Source organism: Geospiza fortis, unplaced genomic scaffold (genome assembly GCF_000277835.1).
Source record: "Geospiza fortis unplaced genomic scaffold, GeoFor_1.0 scaffold40, whole genome shotgun sequence".
In the NCBI taxonomy this organism is placed as follows: domain Eukaryota; kingdom Metazoa; phylum Chordata; class Aves; order Passeriformes; family Thraupidae; genus Geospiza; species Geospiza fortis.
The window spans coordinates 22,187,428-22,214,897 of NW_005054297.1; the positions used below are offsets into that span (position 1 = coordinate 22,187,428).

General features: G+C 34.6%; 1 protein-coding gene across 2 annotated transcripts in view; it reads left to right on the forward strand.

Annotated features, from left to right (window-relative positions):
- Positions 1-13: 13 nt before the first annotated feature.
- The window catches only part of GLRA3 (glycine receptor alpha 3), an 82,082-nt gene continuing 54,625 nt past the window's right edge, over positions 14-27,470 (forward strand). For both annotated transcript variants that reach the window (XM_031066123.1, XM_014311964.2), the window contains exons 1-3: positions 14-136; positions 21,129-21,256; positions 26,496-26,563. In XM_031066123.1, the coding sequence (XP_030921983.1) occupies positions 18-136; positions 21,129-21,256; positions 26,496-26,563 (315 nt within the window). In that variant the 5' untranslated portion in view covers positions 14-17. The remainder of the gene's footprint in view (positions 137-21,128; positions 21,257-26,495; positions 26,564-27,470) is intronic.

Here is a 27,470-nt window from a genome sequence, read left to right on the forward strand (position 1 = left end):
CCCGCGAAGCCCCTCCGATGCCTCCGACGCCGCCGGTCCCGGGCTCCGCCGCGTCTCCGAACAGCATGGCCCGGATTAGGTACCTCCGCGCCGCTGTCTCGGGGTTTTATCTGTGGGAAGCTGCGGTCCTGCTCAGGTAAGTTGCTTTCTTTGGGGAACTAGAGGTGTCCCCTTCCCGGGTGTCGGGCAGCTGAAGTGCCTGGGACGGGTGCAGGCAGCCGCCGCGGTCACCGCCTTTCCTCACCACGAACGCCCGGCTACCTTCGGCAGCCAGGCTGTGGGCACAGAAACTAAATGCGTGAGCTCCACGCTTCCTGAACGGCTTCACATCATTGTGCTGTCCCGAATCCCATTTTGAATTTTACAAGCAGGATGTTGTGCACTTCCTTCACTTGCTCGCAGATAGTTTCCCTGTAAGATCTGTGAATTTTATCATTGCTTTTAGCAGGAATTGTAACATCAATGATATTGAAAATTCTTAAGGTGCTAAGTGTCTATATGTAAAAGTTTTGGAAGATGATCTGAGTTGGGAATATAAAGACTTCTTTATTACTGTCAGTTCTGTTCAGCAAAATGAAAATCACAGATTGTGTTAGGTCGGAAGTCTTGTGCAGAAACAGAGAAACACTGGCTGAGTGTTTCTGAGAGAATATGGTCTACAGAAGTTCCCTTAAGAGGGAAAGCATTTGCTGTGCTACCGACAGTCTGCGATTTGTATTATGAAAGATGGCAACATATCCATAAATTATGACCTGAGTAGAAGACCGAGGTTCATACGGCTTTCTCAGCCCAGCACACTCTTTTTAGGTTAAGTGATGTTACTATATCAATGCAAGCATTTTTTAAACACATAGCTCTGGAAGTGTGGGGATACCAGGCTAAAATGAACTTAGAAAGTTCATTTTAGAACCGGTATCACCACACTTCCAGAGAAAGAGACTTCAATGTCTTATATTCACTGCTGATGCAATTAGCCATGCTTGTTATCAACAAACATTCTAGCCTTGTATCACAATAAACAAACTATGGCATATAACATGACAGTGCCAGACTATTCTAAGAATCACATTGTTATTTAACAGACAAAAATCGAAACTTAAATTTGAAAAGAGAGTTTGGGGATTATACATGTAGGGATTTATAACCATGAAGTTAAGCCAGCAGCATGTATTCCCCACAAGGATGGCAAACTTCATAAATGCTCACAGGTTTATAGCAAATCTTTCCATTTTGAAGTTAATTTAATGATGTCAACATATGTAACAGAAATATTTTATAATGCAATTTTATTGTAATTGTGCCAAAAGAAAGAGATTTTAAGAAATTTGGTCACATGGTATGAGATTGACACTGTGAGGAAAGAGTTAATGCATGTATATTACACTTTAAATTTTGCAGTGAGTATTTAATGTTCAGTGTAGGTGACCAAACACTTGTGTAGTGTAAGCAATAAAAGCAGTACTATGCTATTTTTATTCTATTTCAATGTACTTATAGAACTTATTTCTCCTCTGCCATTACATTCTATGCAAATGCCATCCTACTGTTGAATTGTTCATCCTTTATTTTAACAATGTAAAAACATTTATTCCAAAGGGGAAAAAAGCTATAAAGTCAGTTATGAAAGTCATAGAGGTATTCTTCATAACATAAATCTGTACCAATACTGAATTGTTTCCAAACATATGCAGATATCTTATGTAGCATAAATTCAAACTATTATCTTCAACATCCAGATAACTGTGGTATTGTAATAACATTTTGCTCATAAATAGTCACTTTATGATAATGAACATTGTTACTGTGCACATGGACTATATAGTTGGAGAAAGAGTTCAGAAAGCTGCTCAAAGTCCATGTTTATCTTCCATATCAATCTCAAGATAGAGACTGCTGATGACTTTAGGTCTAGAAATAATAGATGAGAAACCTGAGCCAGTTCAAAACACATAGGAGTCTTCTCTACATTTTGAAAATGGAAAAAAAGTGAAAAAATTGTAAAATATGAAAACCTGTAAAATTCTCAACTTTCCTAGAGCCATTAATTCTATTTCTTTTCCAACTTAAGCCTTGTGAAATGATTCCCATTGGAGCAAAGGGAGGAGGGAATAGTAGAATGCTGCTCCTACTCTCTGTTAGACACAGACTCCAGCCTTAGAAGCTGTATAACACTTGATGGGAAGGTGGGTGTGCTATGGATTTCTAGGAACAGTCAAAGTGGTTTATTTACTCACACACTTTGGAAGAAATGATGTTATCTTCTTTTACATTGTGAAACTTCAAAACTTTTCTATTCTTCATTAAGAAACTAAAGGCTGTGTGAGAAAACTGAATGCAACTAACAAGAAAAGCCTTCATTGCTTGTGCAACAGCCCTGAGGCTATTTAAAATTAATGTTTAAATTACATGCCTGTGAAGATAGGAAAAAAAGATGGTTTTCAGTATAAATTTGGACTGGCTATTTTAATGAGCAAAGTTTCAAGATGCATGCTTAACAAGAAGAAATTTCACCTGATTAATTTTTTTAATAACTCATTCTTCATTCCGCATCAAAAGATCCTTGAAATTGCAATGACTGAAACAAGATGTATATTGGTCATTATAGGGTCTAATTATTTAGTCTCTGAAAGATGTAGGAAAAAAATTAGAAGAGCAATGAAGCTGGGAAAGGGTCTAGAGAGCAAGGCTTGTGAGGAACAGCTGAGAGAGTGGGGTTGTTTCATCTGGAGAAAAGGAGGCTCAGGGGGGACCTTATTGCTCTCCACAACTTCCAGAAAGGAGGGTGCAGCCAGGTGGGGATCAGCCTGTTCTCCCAGGCAACAAGTGACAGGACAAGGGGAAATGGCCTCAAGCTGTGCCAGGGAAGATCCACATCAGATATCAGGAAGAATTTGTTCATGGAGAGAGTGGTCAAGCATTGGAATGGGCTGCCCAGGTGGGTGGTGGAGTCACCATCCCTGGAGGTGTTCAAGAAATGACTGGACATGGCACTTAGGGCTGTGGTTAAGTTGAGAAGGTGCTGTTCAGTCAAAGGTTGTACTTTGTGATCTTGAGGTCTTTTCCAACCTTAATGATTTCATGATTATCCCTAGTCTTTCATAGTACTGTGCATGTTTGTACTGTTATATCACAGATTAACACACATATTGATAATGTATTAATAGATTTTAAACCTGAAAAACAATGGTTAAAGCACATAACACTCTTGCTTATGCAATATATTTGAGGATAGAGAGAAAATCTATTATCAGACCCAAAATAAAAAAACCTATTACTTATTAATATTACTGCCAGTCTGAGCCTGAGTGATACTAAGAGGGTCCAGGTGTAAAAAAGAGGCAAAGTCTAGGGAAAATAATGTAATGTAGCCTTGAAATAACTGTCATTTACTACCAAAGAAAGAAAAAAAAATTCTGAGATATAGTTTGAAGTTATAATAATGTCTAAGACTGAGTATTCTCCTGAGTTTTCAACCAAGTAATAGTGGTAACAAAAAATCCCCTGGATTTGCCTGAATTCCAAAAGGTCATGATGAAAGCAAGATCATATTTGTAGGGTAAATGCAAAGATCAGATTTGTGAGTCAAAAACATTTTCATAGCAGCTCAGGAACTTTCATGGGCACCAGCACTGATCTGTTAGAGCTACGCTGTTGGGGACTTTAAGGTATTTGCTTTTTCCTCGGGGGATGTAATGTATCTATTTTATATGTAGACCTGTGTATGAGGAAAGAACAGGATGAAAAGGTAGATTGCACTGGGGAAATGCAAAATAGATTCTCCCTATGTGGTATTTCTTTATTTATCTATATTAGCATAGACTAAGAATCATGCTACAATTAGACTCTTGCCTCTTTCCTTGTTCTTTTCAGTACTCCATTGAACTTACATTAAAGAAAACAGTATCACAGACACAGATAATTGCTCTTAAAAACCAGATTTTTGTGGGAAAAACCTCCATGCAACCTAACTTTGGGGCATATGAGTTTAAGGTTAACTGATTTTGAAATTGTTCCTGCATTTCATTGCAAATTGATTTCAGGTGATAGCTATAAGAGGCAGAAGTCATTATCCTTTAGGCCAGTATTAGTTCCTTCAAATAATGAAAGAGAAAAAATACAACAGCTAAAAACTATTAATTCTGACACAGCATCACAAACATCTTTAAAAATAAAGATTTTTAGGTGCTCTAATAAAGCTTCAGTAGCTTATTAGTATGTTAATAATTAGACCTACAATGCTACTCAAGAAATAAAGGCATCCAAATCAAGATGTGAATAAAAGTTTGTAAAAGAAAATCTACTAAAGCAAGATGACAGCACTGAGGCACACTACCTTTCCTCAGCAGCCCAGACTTAATATGAAAGTTACTTTCTGTGGAATAAATCAGGTGACAGACTCCAGGTCCCATGAAAAGCACTTAGTGCATCTCAGGGAGTAGCACAGGAAGGGTAGGCGAGCTGGGAGCTCAGACTTAGAGCAACGCAGGAAGGAACAGGATTCTGCCATAAAAGTTTGCAGTCCCACAGCACTTGTGCAGGAGAAGAACAATTCAAAAGTTCAAATTGATGGGCAAAGGTGGTAATGAAGAGGTATGCCCAAGGTCAAAGCCAAAGGGTCAGGTCAGCAGGTCAGGCTCAAGATTAAAATGATGAAGGTACAAGACTGAGTGAAAGTATGCTTGCACACTAGCTCGTGCAGAGAGCAGGAGAATCTCCCCAGCACTTCTGAGGGTGAAAAAAAAAGGAAAAACAAACACAAGTCCTCAGAGAAGAGAGGTGAATCCCTGCTGAGGGTTCTACAAAACAAACAGTTCTGTTTCAAAGCTGAGTTACCAGAGCTCACACTGAGCCCAGTCAGTCAAACACCTGTAATGAAGGATCCTTCCAAAAGTCTAGGAGGAGAGCATCAGTACCTTTAGGGAAGCATTGTACTTTCCAAAACTCAGACAAAAGTGACCAAAAGGGGTTTTGTGACCCCTTATTTGAATATGAAATTCAAAATCTTTTGTATTTCAGCTCTACCGATTTCTCTTGTATTTCAACTATACCACTGAAGACACTGAAATCCTTTTGTACCAAATAGCTACAATTTTTACTTTTCATGAGTAAAAATTTGATTAGTGCTTTAGCTATTCATTCTTTATTTCTATAAAAACTTGGTGATTTTTCTAAGTGATTATAATCTTTATAATTTCAGGAAAGGATTATATATTTATATATTATGTATATATTTTTGTGTTTATAGTACTATAACCTTTAAGAAAATTAAATAATACAGAAGTTTCAATTAAAACCATGAATATTTTAATTCTTACAGGGCTAGTGACATTTTCTTACTTTTCAACTTCTTTTAATTCATTCCTAGCCAACTGATGGTAACAACAACTGAAAGCAAGTAGTATTGTGAGATAAGTGCTGTGCTTCCATATGATGATAAATGTAATAGCTCTTCTATAATATTGGTTTTGTCCAGACACCCTAGAAATCCTGACAATCAGAGAAAATAAAAATTTTTACAAGATTAGAGCTTCTTATTTTAACAGATTCAGAATACAGGCTTCAAATGACCTTACTGAGTATTATGTAATAATACCTATAGGGAATTATTCCTGCAAATCAGCTTTTCTCAAGTAATAAGTGATGAAGAGCCCTTTTGTGTGATGTTGCTTCTTGTCCTCTTTACTGCTTTTCCTACTAAACTTCATGATGTTTAGTGAAAGAATCAGTGAAGGGAGATAGGAAACAGAAGATATCACTTTCACTGATAAATAGGCATCATGAATAGGTCACGTAAAAAGCACCTTTTTGAGGATATCAACTACCAGCAAAAAGGGAACATCTCAGAGAGCAGGAAAATACACTGTGAAAACTATGTTTAACAAGAATGCAGGACCAAAACAGAAAAACAAAAAGAACATTAGAAAGCAGAATAGTTTGCACTGTAAAGTCAAGAAAAAAGGGTGAGAATCTTGAAGACTGTACTTTTTTCCTAGTATAATCTATTATTTTTTATGGCTTCTGAGGAAATAGTAGCCTTTCTGGCTGTCCTTTCTGCCTTTAGATGGTGTGGCATTGGAAGAAGTGACAATAAAAAGAAAGAATGAGAAAAAAAAAATAGATGGTATACATTTATACAAGTATAAAAGAATGTGTTTCATTATTACATTTCCAGTCAGATGTCTAATGAATTACTCCAACACATTATTGACAACACATTATAGCAAACAGGGTAATAACACCTGATCTACACTTAACTGGACTTTCCACATAATGAACAGAATCACAGAATCACAGAATTAGATTGGAAAAGACCTCTAAGATCATCATGTCCTTTGAATGAACATCCCCATGTCAACTAGACCATGGCACTAAGTTCCACGTCTAGTCTTTCATTAAACATCTGCAGGGACAGTGACTCCACCCTCCAAATTTTTATGCAATTTTTCCATGTTACTTCTCTGTGCTTACCTCTGATGTACAAAATGAGTGGGGGCAGCAGGGAGAGTCAGAGCTATTTCTAGGTAGGAACTTCCCTAAAAAAGATCAGTCCTCTTGGATATCATTATTACTGAAGTTTCTTTCTGGTGGCATGAAACATTAGCAAAATGCAGTTTTCAAGAGAAACAGTTTAAGACCATAGAAAAGGTAGAAAATTTCAAGAACACTCTGGTCTGACATGATCATGGTCACTGATGGAGCTGTTGAATTAGTGGAGCTGCACAAGTAGTGGGGCTACAGACTGATAAAAATCAATGGTTAGAGGAAAAAGCAAGGCAGCAGGTTATCCTGAGGCTCTTCTGGTAGAGACAGGAGAGCACAGTAGAACACAGGAATACTAAATTTTCTCAAACAGTTCCTCAGGTTGAGTTAATTGCTATTACCCTGCATGGGATTCTTACAGTTACAACTAATTTAGGAAAATTATCATAAGCAAAATAAAAACAGCTAGGAAATTAAAAAAGCAAACTCAGTTTCTTCCTCTAATAAAATTCAAGCTGTAGTCATAACTACATCACCTACTGTCTTAATATTTTTCTCTTTTTTCCATTCCGTCTGATATAAGATAGGTATATAGACACATTTAATCTAAAAAAGTATTGGCTTATGCTACCCATCACAGCATTGCTCAAGTCTTCATATACTATGTACAGTTGACATTAAGACTATGTCTAGAGTTTATTTCCACTTCCTTTTAAAAAACATTCCAAATGCATTCTCCTTTTCTGAATTTTGAAAAGTAAAATGTGAACCTAATGTAATCCTTGTATCTCTGGGGATCCACAAGTACCAGAACATGCAATTTTACCAATTACTTTCTACAAAATTGACTGTTAACAATTTTGTATGATTTTTACCAACACTTAGCTTTAATTAATGTCAATTTCACATTAACCACTCAGCAGAAATACCTGGCTAATACAATTATCAGCATGGTTATCACAGGTTTCTTTTCTTTTCTTTTGTTTCTCTTTAAAACTATTATGACTTTACATCTTAGTGGGAGACTGCACTTAGGGACCATTTTGGGACTGAGCTTAGGGACTATTTTGTGAAAATTTGGTTTATAATGTTCTGGCATAGAGTGGGACTCAATTTCTAAAAGGATCTTGAGTTATGGTCCTGATAAGTCTTGGAGTTTCAAAAAGGATTCAAAATTGCACTGTCCTTTATGAGATTCAGTAATGCACAGGAGAGTCCATTCCCTGGGCTAAGTAGGCTAAGACATCTTCAGGGACCAAGTGAACTTCCAGGCTTGTGAGCAATATATGTGCTGACTAAGAGTGCCCTGCTAGATAAAATAAATGTCCCAAAGTGGTAAATTGCTGGCAAAAATAAAATAAATACCTTGAAATCAATCATGACTAAAGCACTGATTTCACACAGCAAAGTTGGGCCTAAATCCTGTGTTTGAGGGTAAATGTCCATTCTGTGCCTAAGCACATACACAGAACTTCTGTGAAGGGATATGCATCTGTAGGATGTTTTCCCTGATGCTATTGGGTCAGATCCATTACCTCTGACTCAGCAGTATTACACCTAAATTCAAAGTGAGCAGATTTCAGCATCATATCTGGAATACATCCCCCAAAAGACCTTTTTTTGAAATCCACAGTGGATTTATTCCACAGTACTTTATTCTGTTAGAAGAATTCTTTGTGGATAGTTTCTTTTCTTTCCTTTTTAAAATTTTTTTAAGAAGCAGATTTATCAAAGTTTGCCTAAACTCTTAATTTGCAAGACTTAAAGTAGAATAAAATATCTTGTAGTTTCCCTCAGTTCTTGTGCACTAAAAATTGATAGTCTATTGTTTTGAACATAGTATTGCAAGTTTTTACCACACAAAATTAATATGAAATGTCTCCACTTGAGACAGTACTCTGTGATTACAAAATGTACAATATAGCGGGGAACTGGAATCAACTATACTATTTGGAAGTTTCTCCATATATTTTACCTTTTATCTTCAAAACTTATCCCCAAATTCTAACACTCTGCAAATAAGTTCTCAGAATATCCCTCTCTCTTTACCTATTTCTCTTTACCTATTGTTGTTTTTCCATACATATCTTTGGATCCAAAAGTGCTCAAATTTTCATCTGTCATCAAAATGTGAGAACAAAGGCATTTATTTAGATTCCATAATTAATGGTTAGCAGAATGCTCTTTTTTCTCCTTTTCAACAGGGATGACTCCTTCAGGAGAAAACAGTTCTTGCGCATAATAAAGCCTTTAACACTGTTTGGGAAGGGGGCGGTGTCCTCAATGCTTTCATGATGATTCAGGGAAGGGGAGAGGGTGCTCTGTCTGGACCCCTTGCTCATCCAGCAGAAGATTTGTGAGGGCGGTGGGGGATCAGCTCAGGTCATGACCCTCCTTCCCTCAGCTTATTTGGGATTCTTTACACAAAGTTCCTAATACTGGGATGATAATTGGAGGGGATGCTGCCATAATGAAGACTAGAAAAGCAAAGACTAAATATATATCAGAGGGGAAGTTTAAACACCACTTTCTGTGTATGAAGGAGAATGTGTGTAGTGGACCAGGATAATTTTGGAGGAAGAACAGAAGGCTAGCAGCACTTTTTTTTTTAACCTTCACATTATTTTCTCTGACTTATTCCGTAAGGAATATGCTTCGGTGCATGCATTAGGAATACTGGGTTCTGTCATTATATGGCATGAATTCTGTCACTCTCATCATCACCCTGAAGCTCAACTCTGTTCTTGTTAAAGAAAGTCTTATAGTGATTTATTATAGTGTTGATTCCGAGTAGAATGAATAGAAAAGGAAAAATTACTAAATACACATATCTCATGTAAATTAACACGGTTGGTTAAACATCATCATTTCTGTTTCACAAAAAATTCCAAAGCTCTGAAAAGATTTTCTCACTTTTCAATGCATTAAAAGAAGTTTAAGTTGCAGAAAGCAGGAACAGTCTCCTAATTCTGTGAGGAAGATGTTCAGAGTCTTTGAAAATTAGAACCTGAGACTCGTTTCCATTGACATTGGAAAACTGATTGTTACTGACAAACTAGAAAGGACACTGAACAATGGTCCACCCAAGCCTGTCAACATTTCATAAAGCTACATTGAAGCATGTATGTTTCCTTAAAACTCCATTTCATGAAAACAGTATTTTTTCAACTAGAAATATTTTGTCTTGTTTGAAAACTAAATTATTAGTAAGAACCCAGATCTACACTATAATTAGCTGGCTAGTCAGAATAAACAATTTCATGGGAAGCATTTTGGGAAAAAAATACTTTATATAGTGACTTTTCAGGCTATATTTAGATCTTCTTTAACAGAACTTTTATCAAATTTATTTTAGAGAAAAAGTAAAATCTTCTAAACAGCCATCTCACATGGTCACTCAAGATACAGGACTGATATTACCAGAGCTTCCCTAAGGCAAACAGAATATTGTGTCATTGAATTGTGGGTCAGTCTTTACAAATCTGGAGTTTTAATACAAAATCAATTTTTTATCTAGTTTTGATAAACCTCAATCTTTTTATTCTAATATAAGATTTTCTGAGAAAAATTTTATGCATAGTAAAAATTAAGAAGAAGCACAGCAAAGAACCCATTTTCAGTTTTGTTTAGGGCTTACAACCCATAAAAGTCATTTTTACAAGCAAAACAAGATAAAAAAGGAACAGAATACATATGACATTCTAATTGGCCATTAATTATGATTACAAGAAAGATGTCTCTTCTATAGACGTACACTTCAGTGAACACTCTTCTGGTTATACTGTTGAGAGTACAGCAACCTAATAAATGCAAAGCTGATGGGGCACTCCCATAATAGTAAAAAATCCATTAGAACTAAGAAACTCAGTGATAAGCATCTACAATTTAAAGGACATTTTGGAATACATTCTAAATACAGAATCAACAAAGCAGCTATACTCTGTAGAATTTTGTTTGCAGAATTCACAGGTTCTTCCTAGATCTAGGAAGAATTGCCTTGAGAAACAGCAGTTTACAGTCAAAAGTCTCATTTGCATTAATTTCCCTTTCAGCCTTGTGTTGCGTCATTGTCATCTGCGGCATTACCATCCATTGTGGTGGTGAAAGACACCAGTCAGGTCCTGTGCAGGGTCACCTGGTTAGGGGAATCATGCATTAACCATGACAATAAATGTAATTATTCAACCCTGACAACTTTTATAGAAGAATATCTGGTGTAATAACAGAATATTCAAGAAATTATTTTACTTGGTCATTTTGCAATCTATGCCTATAACTTTTCTCCATTATTTAGTGAACACACAAATTACTTTTTATAGTGACAGAATAATGCAAGTTTAGACTACTAGAAAAAAGTGGTTTACAGATTCTGCAATATTTTAAAAAATATTCCATTCCTTTTGGCCAAGTACAATCTATCAAAAAAACCCAACCGAAACCGAAATAAAGTTAATTGAATTTGAAGAAGATGTAACTATTTTTAATTAACAAATAAAGTTGTCAAAACCTAAACCCATTCATTAGGTCCTTGGAAGGGTGAGAGATTTGTCAGAATTTGAATATTTGAAATATTCTTTGCTCCTCTTTGAGTTAGCTTTTTCCTCCCCCAAAGGTAGGCTGAATTAATTTAAAAATGGCAAGAAACTAAGACCTGAGTGTAGATAATTTATAAAAATAGTCTATACAACAGGCTAAAAGAATATTAAGTAGGTGCTTCTGGGAAAACAATGAAAAATATTCAAAACAGAGTCCTAATTTATAAAATACATTAATTCATGTGTTGCATTGCTGAAACTGGCAACAATTAACTTGTCTTATACAGCAAGGCAAAATTACAGAGACAACTTACAGTTTGTTTAATCCATATTTTAATGAAGATAGAAAGCCTTGCAGATAGGATTATGAAGAATGCTGATAAATTAGTTTTCTTCTTTTACCCTGAGAGATTTTTTCCCCCTAAGGAAGGTATAAAGCATTGTGCTTATATACATATGAACTAAGTGACAAACAAAAAAAAAAATTAAATCTAACGTTATCTCTAGACTATAATATACTAGAATAGAGATCATGACAGAGTGACTTAATCAGAAGACTTCAAATCACATTATTCTGGATTTTTTCTCTCTGTTAAGATGAGCTGAAACATTCCATATCAATCCAAAGTTTTTTGAAACTATAGTCCATAATTTAGGTGCTTTATGTTAACATGTGTTAAACATGTGTTTACTTTAACAAGCTATTTTACTTCCATGACAAACATTACTATAGGAAGACTGTAGAACTGGAGGAATTCTCAACTGTATTAATAAATGAAATAAAAATATGACAGCTTAAAGGTTTCAGGAACGTGAAAAAATGCTTGCAACCATTACCTAAGCTACAGGAGCACTAAAATTTAATGTTAATTTTGTAGCTGAAACAGAAAACATATTCAAATCTAAAGGAAAATATTTTTCTAATAGGTGCTGAAATGCAACCCCCTATATATTTAATGTAGCTTTCATTTTTAGCCACTAAAATAATAAAGAATAAATATTTAGTGAACTTAAAATGGAAAGGGTTATTTTGTTGCACATAAGTATTGTTACTTTGGCTGAAAATGTGTCCTGGTGCAACTCTACTTATCTCCACAGCTGTGAAAAATCAGAAGAAAATCTAAATTTCACACAAAATCTTTCAAATTTTCTTGAGGGTTTTTCTTATAAAACACCTTTTTAAAGTCTTGGTGATACAATGCTTCTGCTCCTCTTAGTTGATATGACACTGGCAAACATGAGTTAAGAATTCTGTGTTTGTTCTGATAAAGTTATCATTATCTAAAACATTGCAGGATATGAAAATCTGCATTTTCTTTGCACAAGGAACTGTCAATTTTATGGCCTACAACAAGTAAAAGAGATTGCATCTTTAATTAGCAAGAAACACATTATTGTCAGTTTTAGCAGAAATACAATGAAATGCACTTGCAATTTCAGTCTTTGTTAACACATTGCAAACTTAATTCTTTCTCTGTCATTTACTATCTTGGGCTTTATTATATGCCACCCTCTTCCCCTATTCTTTCACCATAGGAAACTTTTTTTTGTCCCTCAGAATGAAATTAATTTATTCACCAATAAATCATTATTCAAATAGAGTTATTTTCATAATGGAATACAAAGGAGTTGGAAGAAAATTATCTCCTTGTATTAACCTTGAATGGTAGAAGGTAATGTTGTCTAAATCAGGCATTTAAACTAAGAGTTCACTTACCCTGAGTTCACAATACAGATAATGTAAAGAGCTTGTCTTCCTAGGATAATTCAGAGAAGGAGATTACTTTTGTATTTTGTTTTGTTTCTCAGAAAAAAGTATCTCTGTGTGAGCTAGAATGGAGCAGCAGTGACAGATTATTTAATATGTCACTTTCAGTACTGGGTCCATGGAGTTGTGACCCCCTGACATAGCTCCTGGCTTTCCAGAATGCCACTAGATATTCATAAATAAATATTGCTGGTGAATGGCCACCAATCAGAAAAGTCTGTTTGTGTTTTTTCTATGAGGCATTTTAATTTTCAGTGAAGAGGTTGAATTTAAAGTTTATTGACATTTAAAAAAATAATTGCTGAAAAATTTTTTATCTTGTCTTCTGAGCTCCCACTTCACAATATTTGCTAATCTTTAAGGCTTCCAAATTTAAAATTCTTTATTGCCGTAAAACACAGAGACTTGTACTTCTCTCCTGACACAGCTATCTCAGTCAGTTTAAACACATCACATCTCAAAAGAATATCTGTGTCATGCCACTTAACTGAACAAATGCATTTCAGTGATAAACTGTGGAAAAATTTGGAAAAACCTTAGCCTTATCCCCAAAAATCAAACAAATTAGTATTGTTTATGCTTCACATGAATGTATTATATTTTTTGGTGCAAAATTGAAGGTAGTTTTTGTCTTTCTAAAAAGAGCAGGATTTATTTTTGTAAAAGCAAGGAAAGCACTAATTTGGATCAGTTTGAGGCCTTCAGTAATCATTCCTGTTATATATATTTTTTTTTTTTTTTATTTTAAGCTGTCACATGCTGCAACATTCTACTCTCAAAAAGGGGTTTCTGTTCAGGTTTAGGTACATCTTGACTAATGCATGCAAATTCTGCTTACTATAAACTCTGATCTTGTTAGTCCTTCACCTACTTAATTAGTAGATCAGATAGTTAGAGACATTACCATTACAAAAAAAGCCTTTTTTGGTACCATTACAAAAATACTTCTGACCTCATAAAATTAAAAGCTTGCATTCCCCATTAATTCTACCAAATGTATTTGATGAAGTTCTGCATCACTCAGAAGAGGCTTTGAGTGCTTTCCTCGTATCACAAATCTTGTTGCTAAAATTTTCAAAATGCAAGACTGTCAGATGATCCAGCACCACCAATTAGAGGATCATTTCATTCCTAGCATTCTTAAATTACAGGGTTACACTGAATATTTTTTTGTTTTAAAAGCTGATGAATTCTATCACCAGCTATAGAATCAAGGAGAATAGTCATGAGATTAATTCACCTAACCATTGCTGGTGAATCAGTGAATGAGTACCACTAGAATAATTTACTGAAATGCTTTTGTGTAGCAATGTATGTAAGATGCAATTAAATGTATATTGGCTGCAGTTTTTGCTTTCCTTCTAAGGGTGTAATTAATTTCTTTGAACTTCTCTGGAAAGCATTTTCTTATGAAGTGCGTTAAAAACATTCAAACATCAGCTGGAGAGAATGGACCACAAACACAACATCCAGTTGCTCCAGGGGTTTGGCCACACTTGCTGTCTGAGAGAATAAGTTAAATAATGAAATGAAAGACCTACTGGACCATCACAACGCGTGTAGTGGAACTGTAGTACACATTGTAAAATGAAATGCAAAACTTCTACCTCTCTGAAAGACTAAAATGGAATGTGTTTGAGACAAAATTAGTAATTTATGATCAGATGAAAGGAATCCCCAAGACAAATGTGACAGTAACTTGGTGTTAATGTGAAAAAACATTTTTTTCAAGAAAAAATGCATCAGTAGTTTACCTATGGTAGGGAGAAAATGATCTTGCCATATAATTCAAAGAAAATTTGTATCAATTGTGTTCAAAAGTAAGTCTGTGAGACTCTGGAGACTACTCTTAGGTTAATTTGGATAAATGAGCAGATTGTCCTAAACTGGACTTGGAAACATCTCTCTAGGAAGTTTCCAGTGAAAGGCATAATTACATCACACCATATTCTTTCTTTATCTCTGTCACGTTCCTGTAGCAGCAACAAAACGAGAAGACTCAGCAAATGGTGTAAGATGTAATTTCTTCCTTCCCTTTTGTCTATACTGTTCTTATTAAGCCCTTCTGGAGTGACACCATCTTTTTTATAGAAATGCTGATGGTACACCACTGCCTTTTTTCTTCCATATGTTCAAACAAATATATGTATTTTGAAGGCTGAAACCACACACTGAAAACATTTTTTTAATACCCTACCTCGAAGATTAATGTTCAAGTGAGGGAAATCAGTAAAGAACAGCACTTTCTGCAGTCCAAGAATGATAAGTCTCAAAGGTAGTAGGCCTGAAATTACATTTGAAAATATGCCTTTTAAAATAAAGCTTGTATAAAGCACCTTCATATGTAAAGTTTCTTTCCCTTGTTTGTGCTTTGGTAAAAATGTGCAGAAGTTTAGGATAGATAGACACAACTTACATGTAGAACACAGTACTTCTTCAGGAAAAAACCAAAAAAGACATGGGCAAGCAATCTGATTTTTTTCAGCCTTAAATGTTTTAGAGAAGGAAACATTTGTAGGGATTGTACATGCCCTTTGAAGAGTTTTTTCCAATAATTTTCATTTGGAGGAAGAGAAGAGAAAGTTGTTCTCTCACAAACATTCCTACTTCAAATAGACATTTCAGGAGCACAGATTCATGACCCATGCTTTATCTTGGTAGCTAAATTGCCAGCTGATAGATGAGACCTCCCATTTAAATTCTATAGATTTTGGTGCTCTGGCTGTGTTAACTATATTTTTTTCAGACTTCTGTAGCAGCAAATATTTTAAAAACATAAAAGAATCAATAATCATGTAAACATATTCTCAGGAGAGGATTAAAAAATAGCTGAATCCCATCACCTGCAATCACAGTCATACATGTCACAGCATCCTAAGGCCTAGCTCCGTCTTGGAACACACAGGGCTATCTATCTCAGCTCAAAGTGCTAAACTATTCCATAACTAAAGTGTTTCAGTGATTGAAAGTCGTTTAATTTTGATCTAAACTTATTCCTGGCAATTTCACATCCCTTTGCTTTCATGAAAACGTTATCGTTTAGCTTACAATTCTTTATTCCTTACAGGTGCGTCTCATACACTGAATATTTGCGTCTCTTTTTCCTAGCTGTGGTCAACCTCTGATTCTTTAAACTGCTTCTTGTTTATGGGCAGCTCAAGTGCACTTTCCATTCCAGAGCTGAAGTTCCTACTGTGCAAGGAGCTGATGCTCACACAACTGCTTAGTAAGTCAAATACCCAGCTGTGAAAGGAATTGAGCAAGATGAGCCAACATTACAGCTGTAACTTTCAAACCCCATTACAACAACTGCAAGCCTGCAACCCAACCCCTGTGTAGAAGGACACTGAGAAGACATCATTTCACACTTGGAACTATGCCCATTGCTTCCCTTCCTTATGTTCCTCAAATCAATCAAGTGCCTTTTGACAGTCTGAAGATTTCTGCCTCTGCATCTAATTTGAATTTAGCCTACTTTTCTATATATGAGAACCCATTCCTTTTCACCAAGCTAGCCATATATGAAGAACAATACCTTATATTTTATCAAATTGTTTCATCCAGAAAGCTGTATTGTCTTAGTTGGTACAGTCTGATCTTCTGTTAAGTTATTAAATTGTGTGTCCAAATTCCCATTTGAATTTGTCCAACTCTCATTGGTTTTTCTTCTGCCTTTGTTCTTTAGATAAATGCCCAGCATTTTCTGTTGCCTTGAGATATTTATACGCTTCAATCAAGCTATTTTTTTTTCACTCTTCTTTTTTGATAAACCAAGAAGATTAAGCTCCTAAAGTCTCTTACTTGAAGCAAATTTCCCTAACTCTCAGGTCATGGTTTAGTGGCTTTGTTCAGTACCTTTCCAAATGCTTTAATGTCCTTTTAAAACTTGGACGTGGAATTTGATGCAACATCCCAGAACTGGTCTCATTAATATCGTATAAAAGAATAAGTGACCTTCATGCTTCCACTCACTCTTTCAATCTTTCCACACTACTGGATAACACAGCAGTGCAGAGAGAACTTCACCACAACAGTGCAGAGTTTTTTGAGGAATTCTGAGTCCTTCTTCACTGCTTTCTCCAACTCTGCCCATGTTCACAGTTCATACAACTCTTAATATCCTTCCTCTAATTGTTTTAAACTCTCCTACTTAAATGGGCTGACTTCAGGAAAGAGGTTGTTTTCTTCACATCATCAGAATTTATGTCTCTGTCAATTCTTTTTGCATTTCTTAGTTTTAAACCATCAGTTGCTTTGCATTTTCTTTCCAGATTGTAGATGGCATTGCTGAACACCATTCTTACAAGTAGCTTGCTTTCTCAAATTTAGGATGTGGTAGCTGATCTAGAGAAGCTGCATCTTGTCTGTGTTAGGCTGCTTCTTACTCTCTAACATTCATATCCTACTTGAAATATCTTCAGCTTGACCTAACAGTTTCTGATTCAAATATGACTCTTTGTAGGTGAAGTACCTGTGATTTAGGAGAGGTTTCTATCTCAGTGATTGAAATTCCAACTTGACAGGCCTCAAGGCATTGATGCAAAGCTCATCTGTTCTCAGATTTTAGGTGAAAAAAAAGGTTAATGGACAGCCTAGACCAGAGACAGGAGTAATTATAGTCCTTGTGACTATAATTTTCTGATCTTATCTGGTGTTGTGTGACAGCTTATTTAAAACAAAAATTCTTACCCTAAGTTTTGATCGTGTAAAATTGTCTGGTCACATATCATTTTTGAATGAATCTTTGACATTTTCAATTTTTTTCTTGATTCTTTTTCACATTTTCAGTTATCAAATTTCTTTTCAATTGTTTTTGAAGGCTTAATTTACATTTTAAAGATGTTTAGGATACATCCAGGAAATTAAAGTCAAGTACTGTTCTAATCCTGAAATTGGAAAATAGTAAATCTTTATAACTGTTAGTAATATTTGCCAATTCCTCACAGGAACAACTCAGAATCACTACTAGGGAGAGCATTCTTGTTGGTAACTTTTCCTTATAAAATATGACCAGACCAGAAGACTATCAGATTATAATCTCTCTCCAATAAAAGACTTCAGCAATGGGAAGCTTCTACCTCTGAAAAAGTATACAGCTTTCTTTCTCAGTAATTTAAAGTCACATTATGACTTTATGTTAAACACAAGTCCAACGTACCTTGTTGATAATAAAATTCTTACTGATATGAAGTTCCTATAATTCTGCCTGTTAGAAAATGCATGTAGAAATTCTTTAAAGAACTGTGACAGGTCAGAAGGAATTCCCTCTGGAAGCATGCAAAGCCATTCCTGGACTTATGCAATAGTTGTGTATCGAGGACGAAGTTATGTGCATTATTAACACTAAAAGGAGCTCAATTCTTGGTTCATGAAAGGAGTATACTCTCCTCTAACCCCTTAGCTAGAGCCTAGTTTCCAGAGGCAGTGTGCAATAAAACTGAGGAGCCCTTAATATGCAGAGTAAATTTTTATATTAATCTGGAAACAGAAAATCCCTTCCTAAAATCCAGTGCTTTACTTGCTTTTACTACATTATCAAGTCTAGCTCCTTTTTAACTAGTCAAGTATTCCACATGTCAGCTTTGACTGATGAAAATTTTATTTGTCCAGCAGTATTCTTGAAATATATATTTTCAATAAAAGTTAAATCAAAAGAGCAGAATTCTGCAGAACTCAAACAGCTTTTTCTCATTACACCCCAAGCTTAGTAAAAGGGAAAACATTCCTTGAAGAAATATTTTGTTACAAATTACAACTGACTTTTGAGATACAATGTGTTTATACAAAAGGTATTAATTATGCTGAATGTATTCTTTTCATAAGCAGGCATTGAATTATTCAAGATACTCTGAGACTTAAAATTGACTAATGAAAGCAAATACTAATGATGCCATCATATGAAAAGGTAAATGTCACTTTGAGAAAATTCATAGTCACAGCAATTTCTATTTTTCCCTGTTAGCATTAGTTACCCTAATTTCAAATTACTTTATTCCATGGTAATGCAAGAGCTACAAGTACAACAAAGAAAGATTTACAAAAACTCCAGTGAAGTAAAAAAAGAGCTAAGAAACAAATTCTTCCTTTCTAGGAAATGATATTCAAGCAAACAATGGGCCCTTCTATATTTGAGTTCTGGATAATTTATGTATATTAACAATAAAAATATAGGATTGTATATCCCGTAGTATAGAAATTTCATATACTTAAAGAATAGAAATATAAATTCCTTACAGAAGACTACTAGAAAGAAATCTAAGTGTTTAAGTGTATATACTAAGTGTATACACACAGTAACTTGCATCTCCTTCCTTCCAAGTAGATAATACCCAACAAAGGGTAATCTGACTCTTGTGTTTTATTTGCTTTATAGACATTAGTGATGATTTACAGAAGCAGTAATCACTACAAGTTGTAATAATATGAGGAATCAGATCCATTCAGAATGATTGATAATGAAAATTATGTCAATAGGATAATTTCAAACTGAACTATAAAAAGAATATGTTGAATACTTACTTTCTCAGAAACAGAAATACATTCTGCAGCTATGGGAAGAAATAAAGACCTAGGTTAGCTATTGAAAGAGAGTAAAGAAACACTTTTTTACTGAAAGAGATACCAAAATATTGAAAACAATTTAGAAATATCCAACAATTTAACAATGTATGAACAATTTAAGAATAAACAAATCAACTTCCACATAGAATAGAATGAACACTTGCTAAGAGAATAAACTCAAGGATAAAATTTAATTTTCTGATTTAATGTTACAACTAAAACACTTAATTTCCATTTTTAATTAAAATATGAGCAAACCATAGCATTCTAGAGGCTTCTATGTTCATATTCTATGTGTTCCCAAATTTGTAATTCTCAAGGACTAATATGGCATCTTTTTTATTTAAGATAATAAATCAAAATTTCAGACTTGAAGACAAAAATTTTAGCAGACCTTCTAAATGGAAGCTTCTATAAAAATGTAACTTTTAACATCCTGGGTAAAAGAGTCTTGGAAAGAAAGAAATTACCTTCTCAGTCTGTGCTCCACATGGCCTCTGCATACATACCTACCTGTATGGAATTTTTCCATTTTGATATTCCATCCATTGTTAAGAAGCAAAATTTAGCATGGTTTTTTTTATGAGTCAGAAAATTCCTAAAGGCTTTATATTATTCCCTCTGTGTACATCTAAACAAAAACATATTTAAGTAGTTCTAAAAGAGTGAATTGATATGGAGACAATGAATTGGGTAAGTAAAAGAGATTTAAGTCCTTCTGTAACGGATTTTTGACTTGAACTCAGCACAAACATGCAAAACTCTTGATCTTTTTTGAGACTCCAAAAGCCACAAATGGTTTCAATTGCACCATGTATCACAATATTACTCAAAATTTATGTATTTTCTGACTGTCATTTTTCCAGTGTGTTAGCACTCAAGAGTTGTTCCACAAAACAAAAACTTTTCCTTTGGGTCCCATGGCTGATCACAGCGCCGCTACTCTGCTGTCTTTGCATGCGCAGAGCACACTTTAGAATGTCAGTGGGAGTTGTGCATGCATATGAAGAGGAAGTTATAGGAGATGGCATTTGACATGTCGCCCTGAGAAGAAAAGTTTGCCCTAAAATAGTTTCTTCAGTAAGTTGTTAGGGTTTTGTTTTGGTTTTTCTTGTTTCTTTTTTACCCACTGTAGCAGTCACTTTTGTTTTAACAGGAAATGAAACTTGAAGACAATGTTAAATACCACCTGCCAAGAGACTGATCTGTTTTAATATGGTTACCTATCAACCTAAAACAAAAATTTGTGATAGTAGCACTATTCTAATCAATTCCTTAGTACTTTTTTTTTTCTTCTGATTCAGGCTTCTGTCACAGCACACCCAGTTAAAATAGCTCAGTCTCAGAACAGACTCCAAAATAGGACCCACATACACAGCTACGCCTGTAGATGACATTATTTAACTCTATTTATCAGTATTCATTTACTCCTGTAGATGTCATCATTTAACTCTATCATTATTTAACTCTGATCATGATATTGATTATTGCTGACTGAAAGTGTTATTAATCTTCAGAAGTTCTGAGGAAAAAGTAACCTATAACTGTGCAGCACAGCAGAATAAAATGTATGTATTAAATGACAGATATAGAAAGAACTTGCTGTTTCAATTTCTTTACTACTACTGTTTTTGAAGTATTAACTAACTTGAAAGGCTGTCTTGGCTTTCCTCTTTTCCTGTTCCTACAAAAATGAACTATGATTGACTAAATAAAATCAGTTTTGCTAACAAAACTCCTAACAAATTTTTGTTTGTTTGTTTGTTTGTTTTCCTTGCTTTTAGCTTGGTGGCCACAAAGGAAACAGACAGTGCAAGATCTCGTAGCATGCCAATGTCGCCATCCGATTTCCTGGACAAGCTAATGGGGAGGATGTCAGGCTATGATGCGAGGATCAGACCAAATTTCAAAGGTAATTTCACAACTAAACTTTCAGGTTTTCAGTATGTCAGTATTACTGCTCACAAAAATGCAATTTCTGAAACAAATATGAAAACTAAGAGGTACAGTCACTGAAAAATAAAAAGTGCCTTCTTTTGCGTTTCTTTTGTATGTGTGACAGTTCATTTCAGTAGCAATACACTCTACACCTGCCACTTTCACAGCTGCCCAATTGCAGGCCTTTAGTAAATATACTTTATCCTTACATTTGAGTTGTCCGATATGATTTGTTAGTTTCTTTCATTTCCTGAAATGCTTACTGATGGATTCAGATCCCCACCTTGGACTGCCATAGCATGAAACACTACAGAAAGCAAGCTCTGTGAAAGATTGGCCAGATCTTCATATCTGGTTAAAAAGAGTGTATTAATGACATTGACCGTCAAACTCAAGACAGCTTCTCTTAGTTACCAATTCTACCACCAAATTATATTCCACTTCCTTGGGCACCATTTGTGCCTTGAAATACCAAAAGGACCATCTTTCCTCTTGTTCTTTTCCCTGTTCCCAGTTCTCCATTGAAATTTTAAGCTCTCAATACATGGAATTTTGTCTTGGCATGTGCCTTTTATGCACTTATCACAAAGGAGATTCAATTAAAACAAAGCAGATTCAAAGGCTGAAACAGTTTGCAAATGGAATGACTGCTCTCTCCTGAGGGTCTTAGCATATTATCCAGACTCAGGTACATTAGAGTATTTAATGAAGGATTACACAAAATATATTTTTATATGAATAAGGAAAATATCATACATACAAAGGCCATCCATTCTAGTCTGGGAAATCTGGGTAAATTTGACTACTCTTCTTTCTGAAAAAAAGGAGATCCAGTGTTAAAATGGAACCCTATTTAACCCTATTACTAAATTTTTAAACAAGGTATCAGTCTTTAAATTACTCAGAATATAAATAAAGTTTTGAAAGAACAAACCCATTGCGATTAAAATTATAATATTCTTATTTTGCCTTAGTTGCTTTGTTCTATGCCTATCTTCTTGAGTCCAAGAGATTCTCTTAGCTCTAACATTTCACATAAGCCCCATATAAGGCTTTACTCCATGTTTACTACAAAAATTTTCCTTCAAGCTGGCAGTGCTTTCTCCTCTAAGTCATCTGTCACTGCCTTTCCATCTTAGTTCTTATTCAGCAAGAAATGTTATAATTTTTTGACATCTCCAAGTTCCAGAAACTTAAGTGGTTTTGACTCTAAAGCCACTGCCATGTGCTGGTTTTACCAGAATTTGCTCAGTCTGATTCATAAGGACCATGTAAGAGATTTGTCAGATTACTTCCTCATCAGCAAACCATAAACAGTTGCTTGTGTATATGTAAACTTGTTACCCAGGATTTACTGCAGCTGGAAATGCTTTGCTCTTTTTAAAGTTAGTGGTGCTGATATTTCTCAGGAAATTATAAACGTGCACTGGAATTTTAAACACATCCTTATATGATTTGGGGATTGAATTTTATAGTTTGTCATGGACAGCATCCAATCACAATCTTCTGATGGGGCAACAGTGAAGAATAGGCAGATGGTTTAGAGATTATGAAATTAAATGCAGTACTTCTTGAAAGTATAATTCAAAGGATTTAGAGCTTTGTTTTGTAACTATTGAGACTTAGAGACAAAACCTAATTTGACGTTGTTCCTTTTCAAAAAGTGCACATTCTAAATCTTCTGGACAGCTATGCAGTTTGAACAGATCTGCCCAGAATGATTCGGACTTACCACTAACAATAAGTATCTCCTTAAGTGACTTTCCCACTTTTTGGTTAGTTTTATTACTCCTACAACAAGGGCTGGGGCTTAATGCCTTTTTGAGGTTTTAAATTGGTGATAGCTTAAAGAAAGAGGGTAAGTACTAATAAGATAACTCAGATATTAATTTTAAATCATCTTTTGTTCCAGTAAAATTCCTATGCAGACAAGGTTTTTAATTACTGATTTTATTCATAATTAATCTTGGTCAAGGAGACAAAATTATATATTTTGTCTTTGTGGTCTGCTTTTGGATATGGAATACTGCATATGAGTTCTTGTTCAAAAAGTATAATAGAGAAGACATGGTGTTTATTCAGCTATGGAATACACCAGGAAATTGAGAATTATTGTAAAAGCTTTGTTCCAGTTGCAATCTTTTTTTAAATGTTACATTAAACCTATAGTAAAGTGCTTCTTTTACTCAGTGTCCCATTGCAGATGATATCCATTCCTGCAAGTGTAGAAAATACTTCATTGCCTTTTAAATTTGAACACAATTATGTTACCTAGATGTAAAATTTAAATATTAAAGTAAAAATTTGGGCATTTATATGGGAAAATGCAAAATATTACTTGCACTGATACTGGCAAGAATTTTTCAGCAATCATTGGTTTAGAAGCTTTGAAAACCAGGACCTAATTAAAAAAATTTAATTTAGTTATTACATATGCTCTCCTGATCCCTTCTGGAAACTATTTCTATTTTTGGCCTTTTCATTATTTTCTGGCAATAAAACCTTTGTTTTTTGGAATACTAAAAAGAATTTTTTTTGTTTGCTTTAAATTTGCTAATTAATTTACTGATTTTATTGCCATGTGACATACTAAGACATGGAGAAGTATTACCTCCTTTTGATCTTTACAAAGTTTCGTATTTGCAGATTATTGCCTACTGTATACCTTTTCCAGTGTTTTCTACTTAAGCTGGTTTTGTGTGGCAGCTTTTCATAGAATTTTTGATTCTTTTTGACTTTTTGACATCTTTCTCCCTAATATATAAATATATTAATTCATGTAATGTATTTATATATAATATTAATCTGTATCTCTTATTTATAAAACTTCTCATTATTTCTACCAGTTTGGCTGGTACAGAGGTAAGATTTGCAGGAATAAATTTCATGTTCATATCCCCCACCATCATACCTGAAATCTGGGGGGCATTTTTATGGTTAAAGTTATACTTGCAGAACATGGAACACATTTCCACTGATTACAAAATTGACACAGGTGATAGCTAACTCACAGTAAATTGTATTTCCACAATTCCGCAAAAATTTTTATAACGTCTGGATTTATATCACCTCAGCCAGCCAGTTTGTTCCTGTTCACTTGGTCTGAAATGTCTTCTACAGTCTTCATACAAAATTCCAGCAGAATGGCTCTAGTATTTGACACAGCCAGCAATTGGAGACAAGTGCTGCTACAAAGACTTCATTTGGCTTTTCTGCTCTGACCTTCTTGACTTCCATGGGTACTTTTATACCTTAATCATCTTCTTTCAGCTTTCAGATCTTGGCAGGATTCTATTTTTAATGCCTTGTAGATAGCGATCATTGTTAGCTTTTCTGTCTCTAGTGTGTTTTAGCTCTATTTCTTTTCTGCCTCTCTTTAATCTATGTTCAACTTGCCTGAATTCCTGTGTTGGAACATGACTTCCAGCTTTTACAGCTTCTCATTCGTGATTCTTTGTGACCATATTCTGGGAAGTTCATTTTTACTCTCAGCACAGTGTCTTTGAGTTAACTCTAAAGCATTTGGAGGCTTTTAGCTTCTACTTTTGTGCCCCTTTTAACTATCTATTAACTATTTTATTGTAATTTGAAATTAGGCATTGGCACTGTAGTGATTTAGAACTTTTTCTTAATAAAAGCAACTATGTTGATAAAGCAAACATTTTAAAGTAGAGTACTATTTTAAACAAGATAGCATCACATCAAATTTGAAAGGATGGCAAGTACTACAACATGGAAGTGTTTGAAAGAAAAGCTGCCTTGCAAACAAATGACTAATATGGGCAAGAAGTACAATTTTCTCCCTGACAGTTTTTAGTGAATGCCTTCATTCATGGCCCCTACTTTTCCTTTTCCCCTTGATTCTTTTCAGGAGTTGAGCATGTAAAGCTTTTACTGAATTCTCAGAAGTACTGGATATACTCCACAACTCTAAGTAATTAACCGTGTATCAAAGTGACTGCAAGTGCTACCTCCTTACCTGAGAATTCCGTTCCATAGGTGTAGTCTTGTGTATTGCAAAGACTGAAGTATGTGTGTAAGTGTTTTGTTCAAATTGTTGTACAGGACTTCAAAACAATTTTTGCTCTCAGAAAAGAAAGCTGGATGTTCCAAGTTCTGTCCTATTGGGAGAATTTTTAATGGACATCCTGATTCTTCAAGTATTTAATTTGAAATTTATTGGTCATGTTAGATTTTGCTAGTTGCAATCCACCAATAGTGGCAGAGGAATATTTTTCTTCAGTGATACTAAAAAGAAGTATTACATAAAGGTTTATAAGACCAGTCTTCATATTCCAGATACAGATGTCTCATTGTTAGACAGCTTACAACTACAAAAAGAATTCAGGTTCTCCAGTGCTGAAGTGGTTTATTGATATAAGAATACTGAATCGTAGGAAGGTAACAAAAAAAATGGAGATGGTAAAACCTTGTTTGGCTTGGACACAGATTGAAATTGATAAGGAATAATGGAAAAATTAGCATGCTTTTCCACAATGACATTTTTAAAGTGACTTCTGGAAAATAATTTAAACCCTTTTCCATGAAGAGGCAATTTCTTGTTCAGTTATCATGACTGCTCTGCCACTATTGATTCTTCAAAATGCAAGATAAGACAAAACAACAGTTGACTGAGGGCCTATGGTAACAAAGAATCCAGTTGTAAATGGACTCAAACATTTTGTGAATTTAAGAGAAATGGGAATAGAATCTGAATGACTTTCCTGTAAGCAGTAGAGATAAGAGCAGCAATAATGCATTTCTTTTCCCAGTGATGACAGATAACATTGAAGGTAGACGCTGCCTTGAGTGAAGAAAATCACTTTCCTCTCTAATTGTTGTAAGAAGTGACATGCATTCTCACTAAAATACACATAAAATATTTTTACTATATATTTCAAATGGGATGTTGGTTTTTTTGGTTTGTTTTTTTTTTTTTATAGAAGCATGTGTGCAGGTTTATCCTGAACTTGTTTCTGTGGGGTTTTTTTAAATTGCTAAACATGGTCAGATAGGTAGTGTACCTTTGACAAAAATCAAAAGAAAATAATTAGAAACCATTCGATTTAATTGTGCGTTAAATTAGTTATGAATGTAGCATTATTTCTTCCAAAGTCAGTAAATATTGTTTGTAATGGTTTATATTGAATAATCAGTCAATAAGCAATAATTCTGGAACAGGGACTGGTGGAGTTTTTTTTTCTCTTTTGCAGGTCCTCCAGTTAATGTCACATGCAACATATTTATAAACAGCTTTGGATCCATTGCAGAGACAACCATGGTAAGATATTTTAACTAAGTCAATGTTTGAAGTTCAAGTGAAATATGTTCCATGAGCTCTAAAGCTAGCTAGGGCTTCTCTTCAGCTGGAACTCAGTGAAGAAGGAAATCCACATCTGAGAATGGAAAGTGAGAATTCCTAATTTGGCAATTGATTTTTTTTTCTAACAAAAATTTCATCATTATACCATCACACACAAGTAAAAGTAAAGCCAAGCCTAGAAAGTTTTTTTTTATTTCTACCTAAGTTTTATTTGACAGTTTCAATGAAATAATAATTAGATAGATATTAGTTTCAATAATGTCCCACCTTCCTAACCTCAAAAAGTGCTAATTCATTAAGCAACTTTGTTAATAATATTTTTTTAATTTCATCATGTACAGTGTATACTGAGATGAATACTTTATTTTGAAAATCCTTCTTCCATAGGGTTATTGCAGTGAAATAATAGAAATTACTAAAACTTTGAACTGGTATATAAAATTTGGAATAAAAAGAAGATGGTTGCGTACTTTAGTACATATACTTAAAATTTATCTACTAAAGAAAGATGATACAGTACAAAAAGATGAGATTTTAACAAAATGAGGAGAAGAGATCAGAGTGTAAAGGTAGCAAAACTAGATATTGAACTGTGAATTGATGAGAGCTCTCAGGATAATCTCACTAAAAGGTGAGACATATGCTAGTAACTTGGAGTATATAATCACTAAAATTCAGTGTGGGGAGATATTGTCATTCCTTCTCTCTACAAGCATTTCACATTTGTTTGAAGAAAGTTAAAAACACCTCTTTGAAAACAGTTACATAGTAATTTTGGGGCAGAGTGGGTTAAAATACAGAGAGATGACAGAACAACTGTGGGAGTTTGTAAGATCCAAATATATAAAATACTCTGAAATCCCAA